The sequence below is a fragment of the Salmo trutta genome, chromosome 12 (assembly GCF_901001165.1).
Source record: "Salmo trutta chromosome 12, fSalTru1.1, whole genome shotgun sequence".
Classification (NCBI taxonomy): Eukaryota; Metazoa; Chordata; class Actinopteri; order Salmoniformes; family Salmonidae; genus Salmo; species Salmo trutta.
In genome coordinates this window covers 24,296,732-24,324,281 of record NC_042968.1, presented here as the reverse complement: position 1 = coordinate 24,324,281, position 27,550 = coordinate 24,296,732, and the positions used below count along the sequence as shown (strand labels likewise).

At 42.9% G+C, this 27,550-nt stretch overlaps 1 protein-coding gene across 2 annotated transcripts in view; it reads right to left on the bottom strand.

Moving 5' to 3' along the window:
- Nucleotides 1-27,550, bottom strand: part of LOC115203223 (synaptotagmin-7) — a 116,699-nt gene that overhangs the window by 13,161 nt on the left and 75,988 nt on the right. Inside the window, exons 3-6 of one of the 2 annotated variants that reach the window (XM_029767691.1) lie at nt 25,495-25,580; nt 21,621-21,755; nt 13,693-14,046; nt 10,652-10,777 (exon numbers count right to left, since the gene is read on the bottom strand). In XM_029767691.1, coding sequence (XP_029623551.1) covers nt 10,652-10,777; nt 13,693-14,046; nt 21,621-21,755; nt 25,495-25,580 — 701 coding nt within the window. Of the gene's footprint in view, nt 1-10,651; nt 10,778-13,692; nt 14,047-21,600; nt 21,756-25,494; nt 25,581-27,550 lie in introns of those variants that run through there. The other variant, XM_029767692.1, reaches the window with a different exon arrangement.

The window sequence follows — 27,550 nt, the reverse complement described above, 5'->3', positions numbered from 1 at the left end:
TCACTGTTAGTCTACACCTGTTGTATATGCGAAGCATGTGACAAATAAACATATAAACTTTACAATTGTCTTGAGACAATATGTGTGGGCATAGGGCAGACATTGCAATTGGAAGATGCATGTTATGCATATTCTATAATAATATTCAGTAGGCTATATCTGTTGGTACAAACTTTGATTGAGATGTTATGACATAATTTTTTAACAAATTGTTGCACTCACACACCCTAAACAACAGCACTACACCACTGTAGTAGGCTAATATTGAGGGAGGTTATGTGTGTGGTGGACTGCTGTAAACATCATACGAGGGCTCTGATGGGCTCTGAGTACTGATGGGAAGCCAGCGAAATATGAGCTAATGTACAGTAATGACTAGATCAGTGATATGAGCTACTGTAAAGTAAAGACTAGTCCATTGATATGAGCTACTGTAAAGTAAAGACTAGTCCATTGATATGAGCTACTGTAAAGTAAAGACTAGTCCATTGATATGAGCTACTGTAAAGTAAAGACTAGTCCATTGATATGAGCTAATGTAAAGTAAAGACTAGTCCATTGATATGAGCTACTGTAAAGTAAAGACTAGTCCATTGATATGAGCTACTGTAAAGTAAAGACTAGTCCATTGATATGAGCTACTGTAAAGTAAAGACTAGTCCATTGATATGAGCTACTGTAAAGTAAAGACTAGTCCATTGATATGAGCTAATGTAAAGTAAAGACTAGTCCATTGATATGAGCTAATGTAAAGTAAAGACTAGTCCATTGATATGAGCTACTGTAAAGTAAAGACTAGTCCATTGATATGAGCTACTGTAAAGTAAAGACTAGTCCATTGATATGAGCTACTGTAAAGTAAAGACTAGTCCATTGATATGAGCTACTGTAAAGTAAAGACTAGTCCATTGATATGAGCTACTGTAAAGTAAAGACTAGTCCATTGATATGAGCTACTGTAAAGTAAAGACTAGTCCACTGATATGAGCTACTGTAAAGTAAAGACTAGTCCATTGCGCTCTTTCCCTCACAAATTCAATGGTTATATAATCCATCCTTTAGGGGTTGGAGTAACCATGGTTACCAAACTGTACGCTCCCACCGGAGGTTGTATGGTACCGTGATTATATTTTCTAGGGGTACGGCCGGGTAACCATTACCTCCCATAAGAAGATAATAGAATCCAAGGCAATCTAAACCTCCTGTGGAGCAGGGACAGGGACAGTAGGCCACATTGTCATCAGGCCCCTTGACCTCAGTCATGCCTACTCATCCTCTCTCCATACCCAAATACCACCGTGCCCCTAGGGGGGCGAAGATGCCATGGTGCAAACAACTGATTCACTGGAAGAATCTATAGGAAAACTGTAGAATCACCCCCAGCTGTACCCTGCCCTCACACAACAGGCTCTGACAGAACATGAACCTTCTCCTGGACTAACTCCTCTGCTCCTCTGCTCAATCCCCCTCCTGGACTAACTCCTCTGCTACTCTACCCAATCCCCCTCCTGGACTAACTCCTCTGCTCCTCTGCTCAATCCCCCTCCTGGACTAACTCCTCTGCTCCTCTGCCCAATCCCCCTCCTGGACTAACTCCTCTGCTCCTCTGCTCAATCCCCCTCCTGGACTAACTCCTCTGCTCCTCTGCTCAATCCCCCTCCTGGACTAACTCCTCTGCTCCTCTGCTCAATCCCCCTCCTGGACTAACTCCTCTGCTCCTCTGCCCAATCCCCTCCTGGACTAACTCCTCTGCTCCTCTGCTCAATCCCCCTCCTGGACTAACTCCTCTGCTCCTCTGCCCAATCCCCCTCCTGGACTAACTCCTCTGCTCCTCTGCCCAATCACCCTCCTGGACTAACTCCTCTGCTCCTCTGCCCAATCCCCCTCCTGGACTAACTCCTCTGCTCAATCCCCCTCCTGGACTAACTCCTCTGCTCAATCCCCCTCCTGGACTAACTCCTCTGCTCCTCTGCCCAATCCCCCTCCTGGACTAACTCCTCTACTCAATCCCCCTCCTGGACTAACTCCTCTGCTCCTCTGCTCAATCCCCCTCCTTGACTAACTCCTCTGCTCCTCTGCTCAATCCCCCTCCTGGACTAACTCCTCTACTCAATCCCCCTCCTGGACTAACTCCTCTGCCCAAACACCTCATACTGTTATAGAACAATGACTCTCCCCCAAGAGATACTGTACATTTTGGTATTATTATTCCAAATGTTTGTGTGGTCTTAATACAGTAATGACAAATGATATGCACTGTCACACACATGACATCACACGACAAATACCGAAACACAAACACACACTTAATACTTTAGATAAAATACATCCCCTGAGGATCGATGCTTTGATCCCTAGAAAGATCCTGACACCCGAACCCTGACCATATGACCTTAACCCCAGGTCAGAGAGCCTAACCTATCCTCCCATTAATTAGACCAAGCAGCAGGTCCCATTCCAGGGGACAGAGAGGGGACTTTTTCTCACTTGCTCAGGGACATCATGACAAGCTGAGAAAGAGACGTAGAGAAAATACAAAAATAACTCCTGCACACACAATTCCTCTGTGCATACTTACTGTCAACGTTTTGGTGTACAACCTTTTCCAAACTTTTTCAAGGTCTTGAAAAAGGATGTGTACCAAAATGTTGACAATAAATATGCAGAGATAAAATTGTGTACGCTGGAGTTTTCATATTTTTTCTACAATGTTGACTTTGGTACCGTAATTCCCTGCCCCACAAACAAGAAAAGCATAGTAGTGTTAACTCTGTTCAAAATGTAAGAAAGAGAACCTGGACCTGATGACATACTGTGAAACAAAGACATTATAATGTGCATATCTCTGTATATTGTGTTGCAGGGGAGCATACAATGTTATGTCATCTACTAGATAAATGCCTTTAGATGCTTCCTGATTTTCTGAAAGGGGCAGCAATACCAACAAATTAAAGGATGCACTGAGACTTCTTGAAGTGTAACCAACCGGATGGAAGGAGAGTGTAGTGGGGAAAGATAATTGAACAAAGGGAGATCAAAGAAGTTTGAAATGGAAATGATGAAGTGTCCCTCATCTCTCTAACATTTCTTTTAATCTTCCATTATATGAAAGCTATATTGAAGTTATAAACAAATAACTGCATAGCCTCATGTTGAAAACTGACATTTTCCTAAAATAATTCATTGCGTTCTCTACTTTAATGCAATGGAGTTAGATAGTTAATGAAGTTAGATGGAGTTAATGGAGTTAGATAGTTAATGAAGTTAGATGGAGTTAATGGAGTTAGATAGAGTTAATGAAGTTAGATGGAGTTAATGTAGTTAGATAGAGTTAATGAAGATAGATGGAGTTAGATAGAGAAAATGGAGTTAATGGAGTTTCATGGAATTAGATAGAGTTAATGGAGTTAGATGATGATAGATAGAGTTTATGAAGTTAAATGGAGAGATTGAGTTAATGGAGTTAGATGCAGTTAATGGAGTTGGATAGAGTTAATGGAGTTACATAGAGTTAATGGATTTGGTTTGAGTTAATGGAGTTAGATTAAGTTAATGGACTTAGATTGAGTTATATTTGAGTTAATGAAGTTAGATGGAGTTAGATGGAGTTAGATAGAGTTAATGGAGTTAGATGATGTTAGATAAGAGTTAATGGAGTTCGATGGAGTTAAATAGAGTTAATGGAGTTCGATGGAGTTAGATAGAGTTAATGGAGTTAATGGAGTTGGATAGAGTTAATGGATTTGCTTTGAGTTAATGGAGTTAGATGAAGTTAATGGAGTTAGATTGAATTAGATAGAGATAATGAAGTTAGATGGAGTTAATGGAGTTAGACGGAGTTAGAGTTAATGAAGTTAGCTGGAGTTAGATAAGAGTTAATGAAGCTAATGGAGTTCAATGGAGTTAGATGGAGTTAGATTGAGTTAATGAAGTTAGATGGAGTTCGATAGAGTTAATGGAGTTAGATTGACTTAATGGAGTTAGATTGAGTTAATGGAGTTAGATTGAGTCAATGGAGTTAGATTAAGTCAATGGAGTTAGATTGAGTTAATGGAGTTAGATTGAGTTAATGGAGTTAGATTGAGTTAATGGAGTTTGATTGAGTTAGATTGAGTTAATGGAGTTAGATGCATTTAATGAGTTAATGGAGTTAGATTGAGACAATGGAGTTAGATTGAGTTAATGGAGTTAGATTGAGTTAATGAAGTTAATGGAGTTAATGGAGTTAATAGAGTTAAATAGAGTTAATGGAGTTAGATAGAGAAAATGGAGTTAGATAGAGTTAATGGAGTTACATAGAATTAATGGATTTAGATTGAGTTAACGGAGTTAGATGATGTTAGATAGAGTTAATGACGTTAAATGGAGTTAAATAACAGTTAATGGAGTTAGATAGAGTTAATGGAGTTAGATGGAGTTCAATGGAGTTAGATGGAGTTAATGGAGTTAGATAGAAAAAATGGAGTTAATGGAGTTTGATGGAATTAGATAGAGTTAATGGAGTTAGATTGAGTTAATAGAGTTAGATGGAGTTAGATAGAGTCAATGGAGTTAGATTGAGTTTATGGAGTTAGATTGAGTTAATGGAGTTAATGGAGTTAATGGAGTTAGATAGAGTTAATAGAGTTAGATAGAGTTAATGGAGTTAGATAGAGTTAATGGAGTTAGATGAAGTTAATGGACTTAGATTGAGTTATATAGAGTTAATGAAGTTAGATGGAGTTCAATAGAGATAATGGAGTTAGATTGAGTTAATGAAGTTAATGGAGTTAATGGAGTTAATAGAGTTAATGGAGTTAGATAGAGAAAATGGAGTTAGATAGAGTTAATGGAGTTACATAGAGTTAATGGATTTAGATTGAGTTAACGGAGTTAGATGATGTTAGATAGAGTTAATGACGTTAAATGGAGTTAAATAACAGTTAATGGAGTTAGATAGAGTTAATGGAGTTAGATGGAGTTCAATGGAGTTAGATGGAGTTAATGGAGTTAGATAAAAAAAATGGAGTTAATGGAGTTTGATGGAATTAGATAGAGTTAATGGAGTTAGATTGAGTTAATAGAGTTAGATGGAGTTAGATAGAGTCAATGGAGTTAGATTGAGTTTATGGAGTTAGATTGAGTTAATGGAGTTAATGGAGTTAATGGAGTTAGATAGAGTTAATAGAGTTAGATAGAGTTAATGGAGTTAGATAGAGTTAATGGAGTTAGATGAAGTTAATGGACTTAGATTGAGTTATATAGAGTTAATGGAGTTAGATGGAGTTCGATAGAGTTAATGGAGTTAGATTGAGTTAATGGAGTTAGATGGAGTTGGATAGAGTTAATGAAATTAGATGGAGTTCGATAGAGTTAATGGAGTTAATGGAGTTAGATTGAGTTAATGGAGTTAGATGGAGTTAGATAGAGTTAATGAAATTAGATGGAGTTCGATAGAGTTAATGGAGTTAATGGAGTTATATTGAGTTAATGGAGTTAGATGGAGTTAGATAGAGTTAATGAAGTTAGATGGAGTTAGATAGAGTTAATGAAATTAGATGGAGTTAGATTGAGATAATTAAGTTTAATGGAGTTAATGGAGTTAGATGATGTTAGATAGATTTAATGAAGTTAGATGGAGTTAGATAGAGTTCATGAAATTAGATGGAGTTCGATAGAGTTAATGGAGTTAATGGAGTTAGATTGAGTTAATGAAGTTAGATGGAGTTCGATAGAGTTAATGAAATTAGATGCCGTTAGATTGAGTTAATGAAGTTTAATGGAGTTAGATAGAGTTAATGGAGTTAGATGGCGTTAGATTGAGTTAATGAAGTTTAATGAAGTTAATGGAGTTAGATGATGTTAGATAGATTTAATGAAGTTAGATGGAGTTAGATAGAGTTCATGGAGTTATATGGAGGTGGAATGATGAGTTTGGTAGAGCAGAATATCTTTCAATGTACTCTCGATAATATCATTCATAGCAGGCAAGCCTTCATGAGATATGAATGATATAAGCATCTTCATAGTATTATAGGAGAGAAACAGTGGTGCTTCACTGCAAAAACAATTGACTTGCTTAAGTATCAAATACAGGTCCCCAAACAGGCTGAGCCCAAGACACGTTTTGCATTTTGATTACATAGAGTGTATGTGAATCTCTGGAGTGTCTCTTTTCCTGTGTGTATGTGTCCCTACTCCTTTTTCTCCATCTCCATATCTGTGTGTGAGAGTGTGTGTGTGTGCTGCCCACAGGAATCTCATTCCCCTGTTGTGATATTCAGCAGTGATGCAGATGTAACCCAGCCAGGCTGCCTGGGCAGACAGTCATCCACCCTGACAGAGGACCGGAGCTCTGACATCATCCCATCAGAGCGCCAGTCAACACCCCCAGGGGAAGCAGGATTAGATGAATAAAGAGATAGAGAGGTAGAGGGAGGGAAAGAAATGACTGACAAAGGGAGGGAAGGTAAGTAAAGGGTTAATAGATCAATTAGATCAAGGGAGGAAGAGAGACTGCATGAGAGGCAGAGAGAGACAGTGAGAAAGAATGAGAGATGGAGAGATGGATTGAGAGGAGCGGGCTTGGTGTTGTAGAGGGCAGCATGATGGAGGGAGGAGATGGAGGTGAGGTGGAGTGGGAGTGAGGGGTGGGTTCTAATGATGGGAGAGGGGGTAGAGTGGTGAAAACATAAGAGATGAGGGATCAACAGGGGGACCTGGCTTGGGAGAAAGCGTGTATCCATAAACATTCAGTATATGGGCATGCTGATCATACAATGCCCCAGGAGAGCAGCGCAACACAATCACAGGTCCCTAGGCTGTGATGGATGAGGCCTGAGCTCTGGTGTCAGCCCACTCAGTGCAAACATCCAACATATCAGCAGGCTACCTCCCTCCGTACCAGCTTAATACAACTAATGGAGCCATCTACTATATGTTGTCCAGCTAACTGCTGTTTGAATACTTTTCTCCAACCTGAGTCTGAGTCATCCTGATTGGTTGGTATTCCGTGAATGCTGGTTGATGCTTCAACTGATCTTTAAACTGCCTTTTATTGCACAAACCCCTAGTAAAGTAAAGAGATGGTAAAGTGATGTCATTTCCTCCTCATATCTCACATAGATATTATTTAAGGTGAATTTATGCAGCGCTTTTTTCCACATAGGACTTCCGAAGCGGATTTCTCACTATTTTCCATCAGATTATATAACTGCGCTTTCCTTTAATCAACTTTGTGTTCCGACTCAAACGCCTCAGCAAGGCATGGTGAATGGCATTCTGCGACAGAGCTGACTTTTTTTTTATATGGCTCTTTTGTGCTGACCTATATTGCTGTTCCCAACCAATCAAGTTTCCCTGAGCTAGCTCCAGAGGCGGCCATGGAGACCGTTGCCAAGCCAGAAGAGTAATTATAAGGCTTGACTCAATTTGATTATAGGCCAGATGAAGAAACTCTGGCTCCTAGGAGTTGGTGGTCCAGGCTCAAAGAGCATGGAGCGTTGAGCTCCTGATTTACGTGTTCTCTGTGTGTCTGCGTGTCTGGGGGCTAGCACTGTCATGCTACAGCAGATTTGATTTCTGAGATGGTAATGATATTGAGCTGCCATGATAAAACTCTGTAGCTACTGCATGTTGGTGGGAGGGTCAGTCCAGTGACTCCAGTCAGCCGTGAGGCTTAAGGCCTCTGACACAATGGACCTCAGCCACCAGTGCATGACTCGATGACCACAACTTCAATAACCAGCGTTAAGGTATTGCCTACAGAATACTGTATTCACTATTTGGACTGAATTTTTACAATACAAACACTTTCTGGATCAGATATCATATCTGTAAGAATGGCATCGTCAGAGAACAGTACAATGCTCAATAGAAGCAGCTGCAGTAGCATGCTTTAGAGTCAGACAACACTCGGGTTAGACTACTTTGTGGAGCATCACTAATCTCTCAGCACAAATTTTTCCAGACTACTAATAAATACGAATGACTTCCAGGATAATTCCATAGTTTTCCTCCCTCATCTCCTTGTGGATAGAGCTTGGTTATCACTGGCTTTAGAGTTGTGCTGTAACACTATGATTAGTTTCTAATTGAGCTGCCAGAGCAAAAGAAACAGAGATTACGCTGCCTCTAGTTTATGCTTCTCACGAAGCTTTGATTACCTGTTTCTAAGCATCTGAGTGCACACTCCTGTCTCCTGAGAATGAGCCAAGGCATATCATTCTCCATCCATCTGAATAAAGATTCTCTCTCTGCCCAAAAGAGATAATATTCCGTTGTACTCAGTTCTACAGGGATAAACAAGACTGGTCTCACGGATGCAGCAGAACATATTCTCCATTTGAGAGAATGATTAACCTTCCCTCTCTACCAATGACCCTTTCTCTGTCTATGCAAGGACATCCTATTCTAATATATAGTAAGGTGTGTGTATGGACGGAGGGTATATGCTTTGTCTGTCAATGTCAGTTTCATCTCAGCCTGTATGTGTATTTATTCATCTCATTGAACTGTATGTTTCTAGGCATCTGAATTGTGAATGGTTCCATTTCTCTTTGAGTGAATACTTCTGTCTTTTTGGCAGTGAGTGTACATTTCACTAGCAACCTGAAAACAAAGGTTTCTCTCTTTGTCTGACAGCATATGTGTGCTCTCTCTCTATCTCTCTGTCTCTCTGTCACACACACACACACACACACACACACACACACACACACACACACACACACACACACACACACACACACAGGGATCATCCATTTCCATCATCTTCAGTCTGCTGGGATCCATCATAAGCCAGGGGCAGGCAAGGCAGGGGCAGGCAAGGCAGGGGCAGGCAAGGCAGGGGCAGGCAAGGCAGGGGCAGGCAAGGCAAGGCAGGGGCAGGCAAGGCAGGGCCACTGGGACCCACACAGGGGTAACTAGAGAGACTGAGAGATGGACAGAGATGATGATTGAAAGTGGTTATTCATTGTGGAAGGACACTAGACCAGTTGGCCCACGCGATTGTGCCTCGCACCAGATCACATTGATTAAAGACTGATGTTGGACAGGCACCCGACCAGGATGAGGGAGAAGATGAGCATGCAGGCGTGCCTCCACACCGAGACTGCAATGTAGGCCTTTTAAGGCTGAACAGGTCATAACCGTGGCATGACCGTGAAATACGATTAGCATGACCACGACAGGACAAACCCACAGGCCAATACAGCACAATAGCGTGCCTTCAGAACAAAATTCTTATGTATTCTGACCGCTGCACAGAACTCCATCTACCATCATCATATTTTGTTCCTTTTAGAACTGAGCACAAAGGAAATGTGGAAATTCCAGGAGGCATTACAAATGGTATTGACATCATAAGATGCAGTACAAAATAGTCTACATCAGAGAAATTCAGTGAAAACTAACTATTGTCTGATAAATGTAATAGCTGTTCTATTGCTCATCTGGGACAGAAATGTACTGAACGCTACCATATAAAAGCGCTCACTACTACACCACCTTACACAGTAGGACTCCTTACCCAATAATAGGGATTTATGTACAGTCCACTACCCATGAGGGACAGGAGGCAAGCAGAGCACTCAAGTCCTGAGAACGTTTTAGGTGATAACACGGCAGCCTATCTAGCTGTTTGCTCACCACAAGAGTTGCTCTGGTTCTTATTTCCCAGCTGGTAGTTGGCTGTTAGCGTGTTTGTCTCTGACAGCTGTTGGGGAATACATATGGAGTCGGTGGCAGAAGAACGGTTAGCATATTTTTAGACAGGCATTTCACACGGGGGGACCACACTCCCGAATAATGAGTCCACCCCCACCATGCTCCCTGCTGAGGAACGGAGACACGCAGATCAAACCCTCTTTGAGCTGGCGAGGAAGAGCGGGAGGCAAACAGGCTAACAAGGGGGAGGCAGGATGAGAGGGAGCATGAAAAGAACAAGGGAGCATGAAAAAGGAAAGATGGAAAAACTGAGGAAACAAAGCCAAAGCTGACTTAGAATGGCAAAAGTAAACAAACACGTTGCGGTAAGGCTAGGACCAATGAAGTGGGACAGGATGTAGACACATAGTTAACACTTGATGATTGGACATTCTAGTGTTATTACCTGATAATTCCTATTTCAAATCAGGAGAATGAATTGGGGAATGGTTGATGGGCTGGGATCAGAGACAATATATGGTGAGCAGATGCTTATTTAATATATAATAAAAGTCATTACTTCTTGCTACCTTCTCAGAGTGACTATATCTAATCCTGTTACTAACGTACTAACTCAGGACTCTCACAGCAGGAAGACACTGAAACCAACCAATCAGATGCTTCTGTCAGCCCATCCAATTACAGCGTCCCCATTGGGTTGTTATAGGCTCCCTCTCATTGTGGATCATGCCGATCACACAGTAGCTTCAAAACTGGACCATAAAGATCTGCTCTGAACCTCTGAACATAACACACACTGCTGAGAAGTCTACACCAACTATTTTCCTTCAATCTCTCTTATCTCATTTCACCAGGGCTTTATTTCTCAACTCTTTCTTTCTTTCTTTCTTTCTTTCTCTTTCTTTCTTTCTTTCTTTCTTTCTTTCTTTCTTTCTTTCTTTCTTTGTCTTTCACCCTCTCCCTCTTTCTCATCCTTTCACTCTTTTGTTCGTAGGCTGGCTGGTACCTTGATTTGTCCGGTGGAGTTGAGTTTTCTTGGCACGCTGGTGCTTCCTGTAGATCTGGGAGGTTGGCGAAGTCATCTTGTTCAGCCAGCCCGATCGCTAGTGACAGAACAACCATCTTCCCCTCGCTGCTCCACACAACAACACACACACACAAACACACACACACACAACGAGTACAGAGACAGAGTAGAGACAGGTAGTTAAAAAAAACTGTAAAGAGGAGAGAAAGGACGATGTTTATTGGTGAAACATTTACATATTATCACTTGGATTGATACAAAACCTCATCCTTGAAACATTTAATTGAACCCAACCTGTTGTAGACACAGATTGTTTACTTTCTGTGAGCTAGGAAGCGTACCGTGTTACAGGCTTTAGTCATATTGAAGTATGCTGAAGTCTGAAAGGGCCAGGCACACAGTGCTCTTAACAAGCAAATATTCACACACACACACACACACACACACACACACACACACACACACACACACACACACACACACACACACACACACACACACACACACACACACACACACACACACACACACACACACACACACACACCCCCTTAGCTTCCCCTAGGGGATCCTCTACCCCGGATTGTGTAAAGCTGTGAGGTGAGTCACTGTTTCCCTGGACCCTGTCCTGTCTAACTCTCTCCATCATTCTCTTCCTTCCCTCACAGGGCCTTTACATAACACATTCCTGACCCCTGTTCAACAAAACCCACTCTGACCCTCACTGTTCTCTAATCATCTTCGGTCTTCCTGCACAAGAATATCACAACATATTGTCTTTGGGGGACAAACTCGCAGTGTGTAGTTAATAGTAGTAGTAATCATATTTTAGTGCAGTCTGTGAGGAGGCTGAAGATGTTTTGCTCCATGTCCAACTACCTAAATGACACATGGAGTCTGTGCATCATACAGCTATTCATCACGATGTAAAAATGTATTAGCATTCATCCTGCTTGTGCTTTTCCTCCCTCTTATAGCAGTTTCTCTTTCCCTCCATATTTAACCCAAATATTTTATTTCATGCATTTCTATTTCTGACATTCTACAGTCTCTCTCTCTATCTCTCCCTCTCTCTTAAAATTGAAAATACATTTAGCAAAAGAACACGACTGCCTGCAAAAAGATTAACGCAACCATACTTATCTCTTGAGTCGAAGCAGACAAAACAGAAATGTTGTCTGTGTTTTAAAATCCAAGTAGATCAATACACGTTCTTTACAGTCACTAAATCATGATGATCAAAATAAAGTACTATCCAAGATGGTAGTTCACCAAACCATTTCATTCACATGAAATCAAATATCCTTCCTGATGAAAAAGAAATATGCACATTATGTGCAGGATTCATTCATCGGTATCATCACAATCCAATTCCATGTATTCAATACAAAGGTTGGTTGGCTCATAGTTCTGTAGACTTTCCATTGGCACACAGAAACACAATCCACAAAAGAAAGTTGACCACAATAGAAGAACACAACTGATATGAATTTATAGGCCAAAATCCACACCAAAGCAAAGCTCAATCATGGAAGGTCACAATGTTGGAGATGATGACTTAAAAGTAACACAACTTCATTCTCTGCATCTCTGTAAATCCGCAATATTAAAAAAAATCATAACAATTAAACAGTCCGCATTGTCTAGATCTTTCCACCTCTCCGCATCCTCCCATCCTCTGGAGCCTTAGTCCAGCCCAGAAAGATTCATGTTTACAGGGACTGTGGGCAAGGCCACCTCTCCCTCCATGTTCCACATATCTGCCCTGCCTTTATTGAGCGATGATTCAGTGAGGAGGTCACTGGTCTGGGGCCTGTGTTAATGGGCCAGAGAGACTAAAGTGGAGGGCAGGGGGTCGGGGAGGTCCGCAGGCTGCCCTACACAGCCTCAGACATCCATCATTGTTCACACACAGGAGGAGAAGGAATCGCTGTGTTTTGTTTCTCAAACAAATAGTTCATCCCCAGCCAATCATTTCAATACCAGATTAATTGGAAAATCGGTGACACCTTCAAATGTGTCAGGAGATTCTGGCCTCTGGATCGCTCCTCCACCTATAGTAGATCTACTCTCTCCAATATGCTGTGAGGGGTCTGTGAAGTACTGAAGTTCTGCTGACTGCAGGGTAATGAAAAAAAACATACATTTAGCGGTACATTTGATCGTACATTTGGCACATTTAGCTTTATCATAGCTAAATATTGTAACAATTTGAGCTAAATTGAATTAGGAAGTGGTAGTTTTTCATCCATATCCACACAGAGAATTGAACTCTCTCTCCACCTCAACAACTCCTCGTCTCCTTTGGTTTAACCTTCATCTCTACCTTTATCTCTCTCTCCCTCTAATAGTGACAGTCCATTGTGGGAGTAATGACGCTGTAGACAGGAGATCAATGCATGTGGAGTTTCTACATGCTGCTGCTTAACCCCTACACCCATGTTGATGCACACAGGCTATAAATGTGATATACACTGTAAGCACACACACACACACACACACACACACACACACACACACACACACACACACACACACACACACACACACACACACACACACACACACACACACACACACACACACACACACACACACACTAAAGACTTCAGAGTACGGTATGCAGCTGCCGCATACTTATTAGCTCAAATAGTTTTCCCCCTACCCTCGGGTGTGTGACCTACGCAAAGATAATACATGTGACTTTAAGTAACTTAAAAACAGACACTAAAGGGCATACAGACAGAGTAACCAAGAACAATGCATAAATTACACAGCATATTAAAGTAATGCCAAAAAACAGCTACAGTACATGGCTTAGGCTTGGCATTTCGGGAGTGAATCTTACAGTATATGAAACTCTTTAGGACAATTACCTGAGGAAAGGGGGGAGATTTGATATAATAAGGACAACACAGTGAGGTTGAGAAAGCCCAAAGAGACAGACAGAGGACAGTGCAGACAGGCTCAGAATAGATCCAAGAGCAGAATCTAGAAGATTCCCAGATCAGCAGACTCACAGGAAAGACTTGACATCCAGTCCTCTGTTGCGGATCTGTCCCATCATGTGGTCCCAGCTGCCTGGGTTGGACCTGGAGCGTCCTCCTCCTGCTCCTCTGTACCGGGAAGCACCTGTCCCCGCCGGACTCCCCCGCACCCCCCGCGGGCCTCCCCGGTGCCCCCCGCCCCCGGGCCCTGTGTGCAGCTGGCCCAGGCTCTGGGAGGTGGCTGGGGGGTCATTGGGGCCTGGAGGGGGCTGGTGGGTGAGAGGCTGTTGGAGACTCTGCTGTCGCACCAGGGGACGAGGACGGGCTGCTGCAGAGGATGGAATGTGCTCCAGAGTAGAGGCGGCCGAGAGGGAGGGGTCCCCAAAACTGACCAGACAGAGCAGCAAGGGAAGAGAGGGTAACAAGGATTTGCACATGGGAGAAGAGGGAAGGAGATTGATAGATGAGAAGGATAGTGGTAACCAGAGAGATTGACAGAAGAGATCCATAATTGGAAAAAAGGAGATACAGAGGGAGAGTGATGGTGTGAGTACAATACAAGTACCAGAGGGAACAAAAATGAGGACGGACCCAGAGAGTTCAACATAGAGAAAGGAGGGTATGGAGAGATGAAAAACAGGAAATAGAGCATTGTCAGGTTAAATCAGTTTAGCAGTAGTTATACAGTTGTAGAAGATGCTTGTATAGATGCTTGTATGTGAGTGTCTGACAGTCTGTGGGTAGGCTTGTGTTTTTGACAGTGCTCAGCCCCACACCAAACAGGAGCAAACAGCCTTTATCTCTATTTTCCTCCATCCACTGCTCTTACCCTTTTCATGTCACTTTTCTCCCTGATTTACTTTGACCTCTTCCTCCTCCTTTGTATCCATTTTTTTTCATCCCATGAATCTGTCCTCCTCTACCCCATGATGACATTACACTAGCCTCCTAGCTACCTCTCACACTATGCTGCTTCTCTTAGGTCAACAGGTCTTTGTTAGCTCTATTCATCTTGCCTGCCTTACCCATCAGTTCAACCCATTCCTCTGATCAAACAACCCTCTCCCCTCCCTCAAACCCCTCTGTCTTTCTAATCATCCGTCTGCTTTTACACTAGTTTAATAGTGCTTCCCTACTCTCCCCCTTCGATTTCTGCCCTTCATGATTACTGTAAGCTCTGGCTAAACAGCATCTGTCTTAGGCTAGTGCAGCACTGGAGGATTTACAGCCTTTGGCTGTGTTGGCTGTGCTCTTCAGTGGGCCCTGGGCTAGCTCCACAGCGTTGTAGTAATTATACTGGAGAGCACCAGAGGCAGGGCCCCGAGAGGAGGGACTTTGTGGACCAGATTAATACCAGTCATACTTCATACTCCCCACATGGCCTTTCAGATAGCTCACATACAGCTCAGGACAATGTGTTGACTGAAGATGGGCTGTGGTTAGTGAGAATGAGTGTTACTGTCATTATATGAATGGTCAGTGGGTATGGAAGTGTCTTGGAATGGGCTTATGGAATGTGCTAATAGCGATTACAGCACATTTGATAAGTGTACGGACGTTGCTTTAAACATTCCAGAAAATCTACAAGTGCCATCAGATTTGCTTGGATTGTACAGTTGAAGTCGGAAGTTTACATACACTAAGGTTGTAGTCATTAAAACTTGTTTTTCAATGACTCCACAAATGTGGTTTTGGCAAGTCGGTTAGGACATCTACTTTGTGCATGACACAAGTCATTTTTCCAACAATTGTTTACAGACAGATATTTTCACTTATAATTCACTGTATCACAATTCCAGTGGGTCAGAAGTTTACAGAGACTAAGTTGACTGTGCCTTTAAACAGCCTGGAAAATTCCAGAAAATTATGTCAAGCTTTAAAAGCTTCTGATAGGCTATTTGACATAATTTGAGTCAATTGGAGGTGTACCTGTGGATGCATTTCAAGGCCTACCTTCAAACTCAGTGCCTCTTTGCTTGACATCATGGGAAAATCAAAAGATATCAGCCAAGACCTCAGAAAAAAATTGTAGACCTCCACAAGTCTGATTCATCCTTGGGAGCAATTTTCAAATGCCTGAAGGTACCACGTTAATCTGTACAAACAATAGTACACAAGTATAAACACCATGGGACCACGCAGCCGTCATACCGCTCAGGAAGGAGACGCGTTCTGTCTCCTAGAGAAGAACGTACTTTGGTGTGAAAAGTGCAAATCAATCCCAGAACAACAGCAAAGGACCTTGTGAATCCAATTAAAGATGGGATGTAATAAATGTATCATCATGGTAGCATCATGTTGTTGGGGTGCTTTGCTGCAGGAGGGACTGGTGGATTTCACAAAATAGATGGCATCATGAGAAAGGAAAATGATGTGGATATATTGAAGCAACATCTCAAGACATCAGTCAGGAAGTTAAAGCTTGATGGCAAATGGGACTTCCAAATGGGCAATGACCCCAAGCATCCTTACAAAGTTGTGGCAAAATGGCTTAAGGACAACAAAGTCAAGGTATTGGAGTGGCCATCACAAAGCCTTGACCTAGACATTTTGTGGGCAGAACTGAAAAAGCCTGTGCGAGCAAAGAGACCTACAAACCTGACTCAGTTACACCAGCTCTGTCAGGAGGAATGGGCCAAAATTCACCCAACTTATTGTGGGAAGCTTGTGGAAGGCTACCTGAAATGTTTGACCCAATTTAAACAATTTAAAGGCAATGCTACCAAATACTAATTGAGTGTATGTAAACTTTTGACCCACTGGCAATGTGATGAAATAAATAAAAGCTGAAATAAATCATTCTCTCTACTATTATTCTGACATTTCACATTCTTAAAATAAAGTGGTGATCCTAACTGGCCTAAGACAGGGAATTTTTACTAGGATTAAATGTCAGGAATTGTGAAAAACAGAGTTTAAATGTATTTGGCTAAGGTGTATGTAAACTTTTGACTTCAACTGTATATAATATAAGACATTAGGTTGGTTTGATAGAAGTTCATCAGTATCATGCTTTCCCACTCTCTGTGTTCACCTGTATCACCACTGCCTAAATCCTCCCTCTCACTCATCTCATCCAAAGTATTATCATTGGACCTTTTATATGGCATAAATAATCTAAAGAATGAGGTAGGGTAGAAATAATATGGATGGATGCATTAAGTATGAAAGATAGGGATAAGCTTACAAGCTATCAGTGACAAGAGAAAAATATAACAATATAAATAATAAATGTGACTCAGAGATAGAAGTGTATCTATGAAAGCAGCAGGTCATAGATAGCAACATCAAATAAAAGTCTTTCAATAAAATAATTCCACTCTGCTCCTCCAACAATGATGCATTCAGTGCCAAGCTGCAGTATGCGTCACATCAGCTGCAGTATGCGCCACATCAGCTGCAGTATGCGCTACATTTTACAGTCCGACAAATATTTTTGTCATAACTGACAGAATGATTCATCAATAAACCTGGATGGAATACGTGGCATAGGGCCAGCCAGACATCTGGGAGTCCAATTCACACAGAAATACATTTCTCCTGTGTCATAAAGTTGGCTTAGGCTTTTTTTTACAGCTCCTACCCACATACCGTAGCCAGCTCAACACCTAATTCTTTCACTGTACATTTCTCTACTATTTCAATATCTCTCTTGTCCAAGGTTGAATACATTCAACTGCAAATAGAAATTTCATTTGTCTATCTGCGTGTATAGTAAATTACTTACCTACCCTGTCATTCAAATGGCCAGGCAGGCTATAAGCCCTTCTATCTGCTGCCTGTATCCTCCCCTGCTGACTTAAGGAGGGCTTCTCAGATATCTCCTACCCAGAAAGTCAATTAAACTGACTAAAAACCTTGAGTGATTTGTAATTAAAGAGCCTTGAGGGGGGGCAGAGGTAGAGAGAGGGGAGAGTGAGACATATCTTACAGCAGAAACATAGACACACATGCGTACCTCAAAATAGAAACCAATTACAGACCAGAAATGGGGAAAAAGTTAGATTTAATTAGGAGGAGGGGGAGGTAAAAAGTAGAGGAGTGAAGAAGGCAGGTAAAGAGGGATTTGGATTTTGACTGAAAGTGTTAAAATGGTTATACACACTTAGAAAAAAAGGTTATTTGGCTTTCCCCATAGGAGAACCCAATTAGTTTCAAGTAGAAACCTTTTTGGTTCCAGTTAGAACCATTTAGAGTTCCATGTAGAACTCTCTACGGAAAGGGTTCTACTGTATATGCAACCCAAAAGGGTTCTACCTGGAACCAAAAGGGTTCTTTAAAGGACTTCCCCTATGGGGACAGCCAAAGAACCGTTTTAGGTTCTAGATAGCACCTTTTTTTCTAAGAGTGTACATGAGGAGAGTTTCAGGCGTCTTAAGAACGGCCCTGCTATAAGATTCCAAATCAAAAAGTAGATATTTTGTGGTCTAATACAGTGATGAAGCAGTGGCAGACGTTGCGTAACTTTTGGTATTTGTTTGTGAGAGAGGATGTTCTCTTTAGTCAACAGAGCCTTACCATGACAACATATTCCCATGCATCAAAAATGTCAGTACAAGCACTCACATTTTCAGCTCATTATTTCCTTCAATAGTTTCTTCCCTCTTTCCATCCATTCTTCCTTTCATAAATCTCTGCACTACCGAATGCAGCATATATCACATACAAGCCTTTCTGCTTCTGACTGCAGTCCCCCAAACCATCCATACCATACCCCTGTGCTGCTCAGCAATACCCCCCCCCCATGCGTGACCTCATGCCCAGCCAACCCATGTCACTCATGTCACTCACTTTCTGGGCCTCAGGCCTCCGGCGTGCATGTGGCTCTGGACCGTCTGCCAGCGCCCAGCCTTGCTGCCAGGGCCCAGCCCCGTCACTATGCTTCTCACGCTGTCACTGCGACTGGGACCTGCCCCGCTCCCACACCCAGCCCCGCCCCCATCCCCCTTCTCCACCCCACTGAGAGACAGGGGGCACCAGATAGACAGACAGACACAGACATAAAGGAGAGAGAGAGACAGAGAAAGAGAGAGAGAGAGGTGGATAGTAACAGTAGAATCAGTGAGGTAGAACAACCCGGAAAGTGAACCACACAGCAGAATAGCATTAGGATGGGGGTAGTGTTATCAATCCAGCTACAGGTTTCCAATACAGAGGAGTAGCAGCCAGCCAGCAAGTCAGTAGGCTGTGCTGCTGCTGGGTTAGCAGGAGGGAGATGGGCTGAGATTCACTGTGTATATCTGTCTGTCTGTCTGTCTGTCTGTCTGTCTGCCTGCCTGCCTGCCTGCCTGCCTGCCTGCCTGCCTGCCTGCCTGCCTGCCTGCCTGCCTGCCTGCCTGTCTGTCTGTCTGAACCAGATGGGAAGAGTGACAGAGTGGTGTGTGTTTGGGTGCAGTAGGACTGAGACAGACAGATGCTGGCTGTGTTTTGAGTACCTGTCAGTTAGACTGACTGGCCATTCTGCAGCTTTCCTTTATCCTGCACATTAAATATACATGACCAAATGGATTATTCTATCAAGGACTTCATGGTGTTTGCAATAAAACTGAGGGGGTCATGATCATTGAATTATGTAAGCTATCTATGGCCTCTTTCCATTTTAAAAGAAACAGTTGATCTACTTTGTTATGTACAGTAGGATCTACAACGTTAAATGAAACAGATAGGTTTGATTGAAAGATTATGGTGTGTGTAATGACATTGTTGGAGTGAGTGGCTCGAAAGCCTCTAGAAAGACATGTAGTGTATAGCAGTTAATCAGCACAGTGAATCTGTTGAGTACACACTTCCTTCCTATCCCGCGTAACCCAGAGCAGCACAAGCAGCCGTAACCTAGACAACGTCAGAGACAACAGCAGACAGACCAGACACAGTTTCACTACAGGGTCACTACACTCAGTGGAGACACACAGACACAGTCAGAGAACACAGCTTCTGGCCGAGAGGGATAACACTTTAGACAGAGGATATGTACGTCCAGCCTGCAACAGTTCTACAGTGAGCATGGGGTAGGGGTAGGGATGGAGTTGACCATTTAGGGAGATATAAGGTCATTCATATTTAGCTTATGCACAGGGCTTCCCATCCCTTGCTCAAGACCTCGTCACATGACGGCGAAAAGGGCAAACATTTGACTGGATCTCAAAAAGGGATCAATGGATCCTAGCAGGTTCATTGTATCACAGCCCATGAACTCTAAAGACAAAACACCCATTGAGAATAAACCCCGTCTTTATCCTTTCTCTGGTAAGCTATAAAATAAAATTAAAAAGGACTTTCTCCGTGCAGGAAAAACATCAATGACATTAGAGCCTTTAGTGATTAATGTACTGTACTGTACAGCTATAGAGTAACTGGTGTGTCCAGAGGGCTCAGGTGGTCTGTCTAAGGAGAGGCAGCCTTATAGCACCTGGTGGTAGACGTGGTGGTGGTGGTGGTGGTGGTGACACAAAACCACGAGGCACAACGAGAGTGAGGAGAGGTGATTAGGGAACGACACAGGACTCCTATAGAATGTGACAAAAAAACGACAACAGCAAAAACTAGGAGCAAAAGCCCAAAACAACGGTCAACCCTCGATGACAGAGCTGAGGGGACGGTTTAAACCGAGGGCAATGGGTTTACGGTTAATACCCTTAAGATTAGGGGATGGTTGGTTAGTTGGTTGGTTTCAGTGGAAAGGTGGGTGAGTGGGATCTATAAAGGGTTTCTGCTCAGATGGTTTGAGGGTTGTCCGTCTCCATGGTAGCACTCCATGGGCTGGAGGTGAAGGGTTAGAGGTTAAGGGTTAGTGAGGCTGGCAGGGCTGTAGGGAATAGGGGGCATTTCAAATGTTGGTTGGTTGGTTGGTATATAGGTAAATGTTGGTTGGTTGGTTGGTATATAGGTAAATGTTGGTATATAGGTAAAAGTTTCTTCATGTTAACTTTCAGTATGCTAAGTTTCAGTATGTTCAGTTTCTGTATGTCTATATTGTGTGTATTTTAAAGATTCATGTTACATATTCATGTGTGCAGATGGGAAAGGCTAGTATAATGAATAGTGTGTTTATAGTGTTTATAGTGGGGGGGCAGTGCAGACATGATCTGCATCTATTAGTGTCTCCATCCAACTAATATTTGATCTGTCTTGGTAACACCACTTGAGACAACCCCCTTCTTGATTCAATCTAAGGCTGCATCCCAAATGGCTCCCTATTCCCTATGTAGTGCATTACTTTCGACCAGAGGGAATAGGGTTAAGTTTGCGACGCACCCGAGATGAAGATCAGAGGGCTGGAGGGAGACAAGGCTGACCTCACGCCTGGCCATCCCTGTACTGATGTACAGGGAGGCAAGTAGAAACATCCTAGTGGCAGCCCTGTACAACTCCATCTAGTTCTGCATGACCAACAATGCATACTAAATAGCTTTACCTTTCAGACCGAGTTGACTGCAGGAAAAGGAATTACTAATGCCAATCAACAGAACTCTCCCAAAACAGTAGATACTGTATGTAAGATGTGCATGTTACGTGGATAACATCACTTATTAATGCTGTTTGGCCCCCTTAGGCTATTACATTTGACGTTAGCAATGACCTTTACCGGGACATATGCATTAGGTTATGCCTTGGGTTCAGAGCTACTGTTTGGCAAATGAGCTACTTGTGTAGAATATAAAGCGCATACTTTGCGCATCATGTAGCTCTTACGTGTATGTCCGGCAGAGAGAAATGCATGCAAGTGGACTAGGGTGGCATGTTCCTATGTAGACAATGTACTGTGTCTTTGGATGTATATTTTGTTGGCAATGTTTGTCTGTTTCTAGAATGTAGTGTTGTTCTAGTGAGTCAGACTGAGGGTGTTGTGAAGGGTTGGGGGTACGGGGGCACAGAACTCAATGTGAGAGGCTTGGCTCCCCCGCTTCGTTACAGCCCTGCACAGAGAGAGGGGTCCCTTACCAGCCGCGACCGAGACTCACTTGGGCGTGAGGCGAGGGTCTCCATACGGGGCATAGGGGGACATGTTTAAGAGGAACTCCTTGGGCGGATAGGAGCTCCATCTCTGCTGCACGTTGCTGCTGTCATTGTTATTCCAAAAGTCCCTGTCTAGATCACTGCGGCCAGAGAGAGAGACAGGTAAGAGCAGTACAGCCAATCACAGTGGAGTAGGAGGGAGGAGTTTCAGGGATAGAAAGAAAGATAGGTCAGAGCAGCAGAGCCAATCACAGTGGAGCAAAGTGAAGGATGTTTCTTGGAGAGAGACAGGATATGGAAACAACCTTAGTTTAATAGGTGAATGAGAGAAATGTCAATCCAGGCAATAGAGAAACTAATATTTGTAGAAAATAATTGGAAAATACATTAGGGGTAGGGGGTCCTGCACAGGGCCGGACTACCACATTAGGGGTAGGGGCCCTGGGGCACCGACCTCCGGGGGCCCCCATTTCTTAAATCAGCTAACTTACTACATTTCAACACATTTTTCCATGGTGCAGAGAGAAAACCTTTATCTTCTCCCACAGGACCACTGTGCCCACCCACACCTCCCACCACAGGACAGTTGCACCGACCCACAGGTACCGGGAGCACCTTGAAGGCATAGAGAGCATTTCGGGGTAGGATTCATTTTCATTTAGAATAGTTTGCGCAGGGTAAGATAAGATCTGTGGACAAAATGAAAATGGATATTCTGATAATTAGGATTTCTAGAAGAGAGAATTACAGACCAGTTCATTTCAGTGATTGAAGGTAAGACGTCTCTTCTATTGTAGGTCGATTGGCAGGGGCTTCTAAAATGCTTTTAAGAATTGCAAGTATAGATCAGAAAACAGTCCCCTGGGTTTAGGCCAGTTCTCAAAAATGTTGCGGAGGGGGTGAGTTGGTAGTGTTTCGCCCCAGGGGACATCATATGCTCGCATGGCAGAATGAAGTTGCAAATAAAAGAAGAAGGATTTGCCCGGTAAATTAAAAGTGTAATTTCTGATAGCGGGTCTGCTAAGAACGGCTCGATGGTCGGCGAGGGCCATGGGTAATACATCTATATCAAGAACTTTGTTGAACAGGTCCTTTGAAGTGAATATAAAGTCCACGAGAGAAAAATGTAACATTTCCATAGGAGGGATTCATAATTCCACATTAAATTGTCAACTGTCACCTCATTTGCCCATTTCCGCAGTGCCACAGAGGTCAGATGCTGGTCTCTCCCCCCTGTCTGCCCAGATCTGTCTAGCCTGTACTCCCAAACTGCATTAAAATTGCCACCAATAACTGGTCAGAAGTCAGCTAAATCTAGTGTCAGAGTACAGAATTGGTCATGAAATGAGTTATCGTAAGTGTTTGGTGCATACACCAACAGAATAGTACTACTTTTTTTATTAAACTGATTACTTTAATAAAAGTAATCAGTTTAATAAAGGTCAGTTTAATAAAATTGATTGTACCCTCCCTGAGGGATCCTCCACCTGTCACGCTCTGACCTAAGAGAGCTGTTTTTTCTCTGTTTAGTTAGGTCAGGGTGTGATATGGGTGGGCATTCTATGTTTTTTGTTTCCATGTTTAGTTCTATTATTCTATTTCTATGTTGGAGGTTTCTGGGATGATCTCCAATTAGAGGCAGCTGGTTCGCATTGTCTCTAATTGGAGATCATATTTAAGTTGGGTTTTTTTCTATTGTGTTTTGTGGGTAGTTGTTTTCTGTTTCGTTCACGTAACCTGACAGAACTGTTGACTGTCGTTTTGTTTCTTTTGTATTAAGTGTTAGTTTTCATTCAAATATAATTATGAGCACGCAACACGCTGCGCCTTGGTCCCCTCTATACGACGCCCGTGACACCACCTAAGTCAGTGTATTGGAAGTTGCGTCTGGCAACAATAAGTACTCTTACTTTTTGTAGTAAAACGTGATGAAGCAATGACATGATAATATTTGTTGGAAAAACTAGATACATTTCTGCGGTGTGTTCAGATCCCGTGCATTCGAGGAAAAAAAGGTTATATCAATCATGAGTACCAAATAATGCGATGACCTGCCAATTTTTTTTTGCTAATTTCCTACAATTCTACACATTTTGCCATGAGGCTGAGAGAAAATGTTGCAGTTTTGAAGCAAATTTCCTGCAATTCCACACATTTTTCTATCGTATGCTATCTGCCCCCCCAATTTAACAAAAACAAATTGGGTTGGGGGGCCCCTGGAGGTTGGGGGCCTAGGGCCACGTGCCCTGTGTGCCCGTTCGGTAATCTGGCCCTGGTCCTGCATTTATAAAAGTAATTCCATTATAATGTTCATAATATAGTTTCAGAGGAAAACATTTATGTCTTTGAAAAGAAAGTAGGAAAACAAGTGAATTAAGGAAGGTAAAAAGTCTATCGGTCTAAAGGGGATGGGGTTTGGGAAAAGCATATCATCTATTCTGTGAGCATCCAGACTCATGGACAAATGAATAGATTACACTTCTCTCTGTACAAGAGATTAGATAACAGTGAAAGAGTTAAAAATGTATTCAATCACAGAGTAATATACAGTATGTTATAAGTCAAAGTGAAACAGCAAAGGTTGGTTACACAGATAAAACATTTCTTGGAAAAAGGGAGAGAGACAGAAAGAGAGAAGGGAGAAATATAACAGGGAGGAGAGTGATGAAAGGGAGAATGGGAGAACAGGTGGTATGGTGACAGAGGAGGGAGAGGACTGTTGGGTTAGCTGGAGACAGAGACCACAGTCTGTCAGGACTGCTGGGTTAGCTGGAGACAGAAACCACAGTCTGTCAGGACTGCTGGGTTAGCTGGAGACAGAGACCACAGTCTGTCAGGACTGCTGGGTTAGCTGGAGACAGAAACCACCGTCAGTCAGGACTGCTGGGTTAGCTGGAGACAGAAACCACCGTCAGTCAGGACTGCTGGGTTAGCTGGAGACAGAAACCACCGTCAGTCAGGACTGCTGGGTTAGCTGGAGACAGAAACCACCGTCAGTCAGGACTGCTGGGTTAGCTGGAGACAAAAACCACAGTCTGTCAGGTCTTGGGCTGCGCAGCTGCAACCATGAAGCAGGAATGTTAACAACAAACAGTCATACACTAGAATATATCACCAAGACATTGCTGCAGGTAACGTGGACATCAAATACTATTTTTTTATTGGGATTGGGCTATAGCTCTAAATGTACTATGATACGCAAAATATTAGATATAGTGCTGGTGTAAGTGATTCTGACTATATTACTTTACAAGGCATTGAGATAAAGGGTACCTTAGTGCAATCCAACTAGAACAATGGTTTTAGGTTTAAACTCTAGATGTAGTGGAAATTTCAACTGAAACTCAGCCAAGGTAATCACATTCAGGCTGTAAAATAAAGTAACACTGCAGTTGGACAGTAAACTAGTGGCTTATCAGGGGTTGGGTTAAATGCAGAAGACACATTTCAGTAAGATACATTCAGTTGGACAACGGACTAGGTATCCCCCTTTCCCTTTATCAGTAACACATTATTACACTTCCATTGAGTGTTCAGGGACACATCATGTGGTTCCTAATTTTACTGGAGTTTAACATGCTCTTTATCTGAAGCCTGTCAAATGAAGTATGCTATAATTTATGCCTCTTGTTTTCACAGGAAGGACTTAAAGGAGTTGTCAAGATACGCTTATTTAACAACCACAACTGCCCTTTTCCTTGCTAAATATGTTCCTTCGCCGTCCATATCTCAGCGGGTTTCAGTGTTTTTGCCTTTTACTTGAGCACACCCAGGTATTTGCCTCTCATCCTCTTGACAGTCCCAGTTAGCTGTGCTGTAGGGAATCCCTCAAAGCTCAGCCAGCTTCTTCCAGCCCCCCCCCCAACACCCAACACCTACTTGATGGCTTTGTTTTCCCCTCGGCCACGAATCTGAACTGAATCTGGGGTGCTGGCTGCCTCCACCCCAGGCTTGTTCCTCTTCCCCTGGAGAGAGAGAGAGAGAGACACAGAGAGAGACAGAGAGACAGAGACAGAGAGGAGAGGGAGAGAGACAGAGAGAGAGACAGAGAGAGACAGAGAGGAGAGAGAGAGAGACAGAGAGAGATAGAGACAGAGAGAGAGAGACAGAGAGAGAGAGAGAGAGAGAGTGAGAGAAAGAGAGACAAAGATAGGGACAGAGAGAGAGAAAGAGAGTGAGAGAGAGATAGAGTGAGAGAGACAGAGAGACAGAGAGGAGAGAGAAAGACAGAGAGACAGAGAGAGACGGAGAGAGATACAGACAGACAGACAGACAGACAGACAGACAGACAGACAGACAGACAGACAGACAGACAGACAGACAGACAGACAGACAGACAGACAGACAGACAGACAGACAGACAGACAGACAGACAGACAGACAGACAGACAGACAGACAGACAGACAGACAGACAGACAGACAGAGAGACAGAGAGACAGAGAGACAGAGAGACAGAGAGACAGAGAGACAGAGAGACAGAGAGACAGAGAGAAAGAAAAACAGATAGACAGGCAGACATAGAGAGAGTGAGAGAGTGAGAGAGAGTGAGCGAGACAGAAAGAGAGAGAAACAGACAGACAGAGAAAGAGTGAGTGAGAGAGACAGAATGAGAGAGACAGAATGAGAGAGACAGAGAGAGAGAGAGAGAGAGAGAGAGAGAGAGAGAGAGAGAGAAGGAGATAAATCATTTCCTTTGTGTCCATTGCCTTGTGTCTCTCTGTGAGCTATCTTGATTGCTGTTTACATCTGAAAACACTTAACCAGCGGAGCCTTCATTACAGAGCCTTTAGCATGCCATCAGGTGCCAAAAATATGCTAAATGATCCCAGGCAACACTTTGGATGGGAGCCAGCACATACAGTGGCATGTGCATGCCCCGCCCACCTGAGGATCCATTTCCTGTGTTTGAGGGGTGAAAAATCCACTTGTCACTTAAATTTAGCTGGATTGATTGCTTTCATTTTACTCATGCGACTCTTTCATACTCTTGCTTGTGCCTGTCGTTTTTTCCCGTTAACGTAACGAAATGGAAATGTTTGTAATGACCTGTCAAACACACCACAGAAATGGGCTCAATGGAATACACAGTCTATCCATTGCATCTAAAAGAATGCTTGCTTAGTCAGGGATTTAATGCATTGTCTAGACACTTACATCACAAGAAAGAGAAGAAAGAGACCTCTATTTTGATGGGTGTTCATTTTTCTGTGGAATTGAAAAAGTTAGATTTTAATACAGTTGAAATGTTTACAAATTAAATCAAAGCAACTTCTTAAAATGAACACTCTGATTATAGTGATATTATGTCTAATGTCGCAGCCATGTCCTCTCACTGTCAACTGTGTTTGTTTTCAGCAAACTTAACATGTGTAAATATTTGTATGCACATAACAAGATTCAACAACTGAGACCTAAACTGAACAAGTTCCACAGACATGTGACTAACAGAAATTGAATAATGTGTCCCTGAACAAAGGGGGGTCAAAATCAAAAGTAACAGTCAGTATCTGGTGTGGCCACCAGCTGCAATAAGTACTGCAGTGCATCTCCTCCTCATGGACTGCACCAGACTCTTCCACCAAGGCACCTGCAAGTTCCCGGACATTCCTGGGGGGAATGGCCCTAGGCCTCACCCTCCGATCGAACAGGTCCCAGATGCCCTCAATGGGATTGAGATCCAGGCTCTTCGCTGGCCATGGCAGAACACTGACATTCCTGTCTTGCAGGAAATCATGCACAAAACAAGCAGTATGGCTGGTGGCATTGTCATGCTGGAGGGTTATGTCAGGATGAGCCTGCAGGAGAGGTACCACATGAGGGAGGAGGATGTCTTCCCTGTAACGCACAGCGTTGAGATTGCCTGCAATGACAACAAGCTCAGTCGGATGATGCTGTGACACACCGCCCCAGACCATGACGGACCCTCCACCTCCA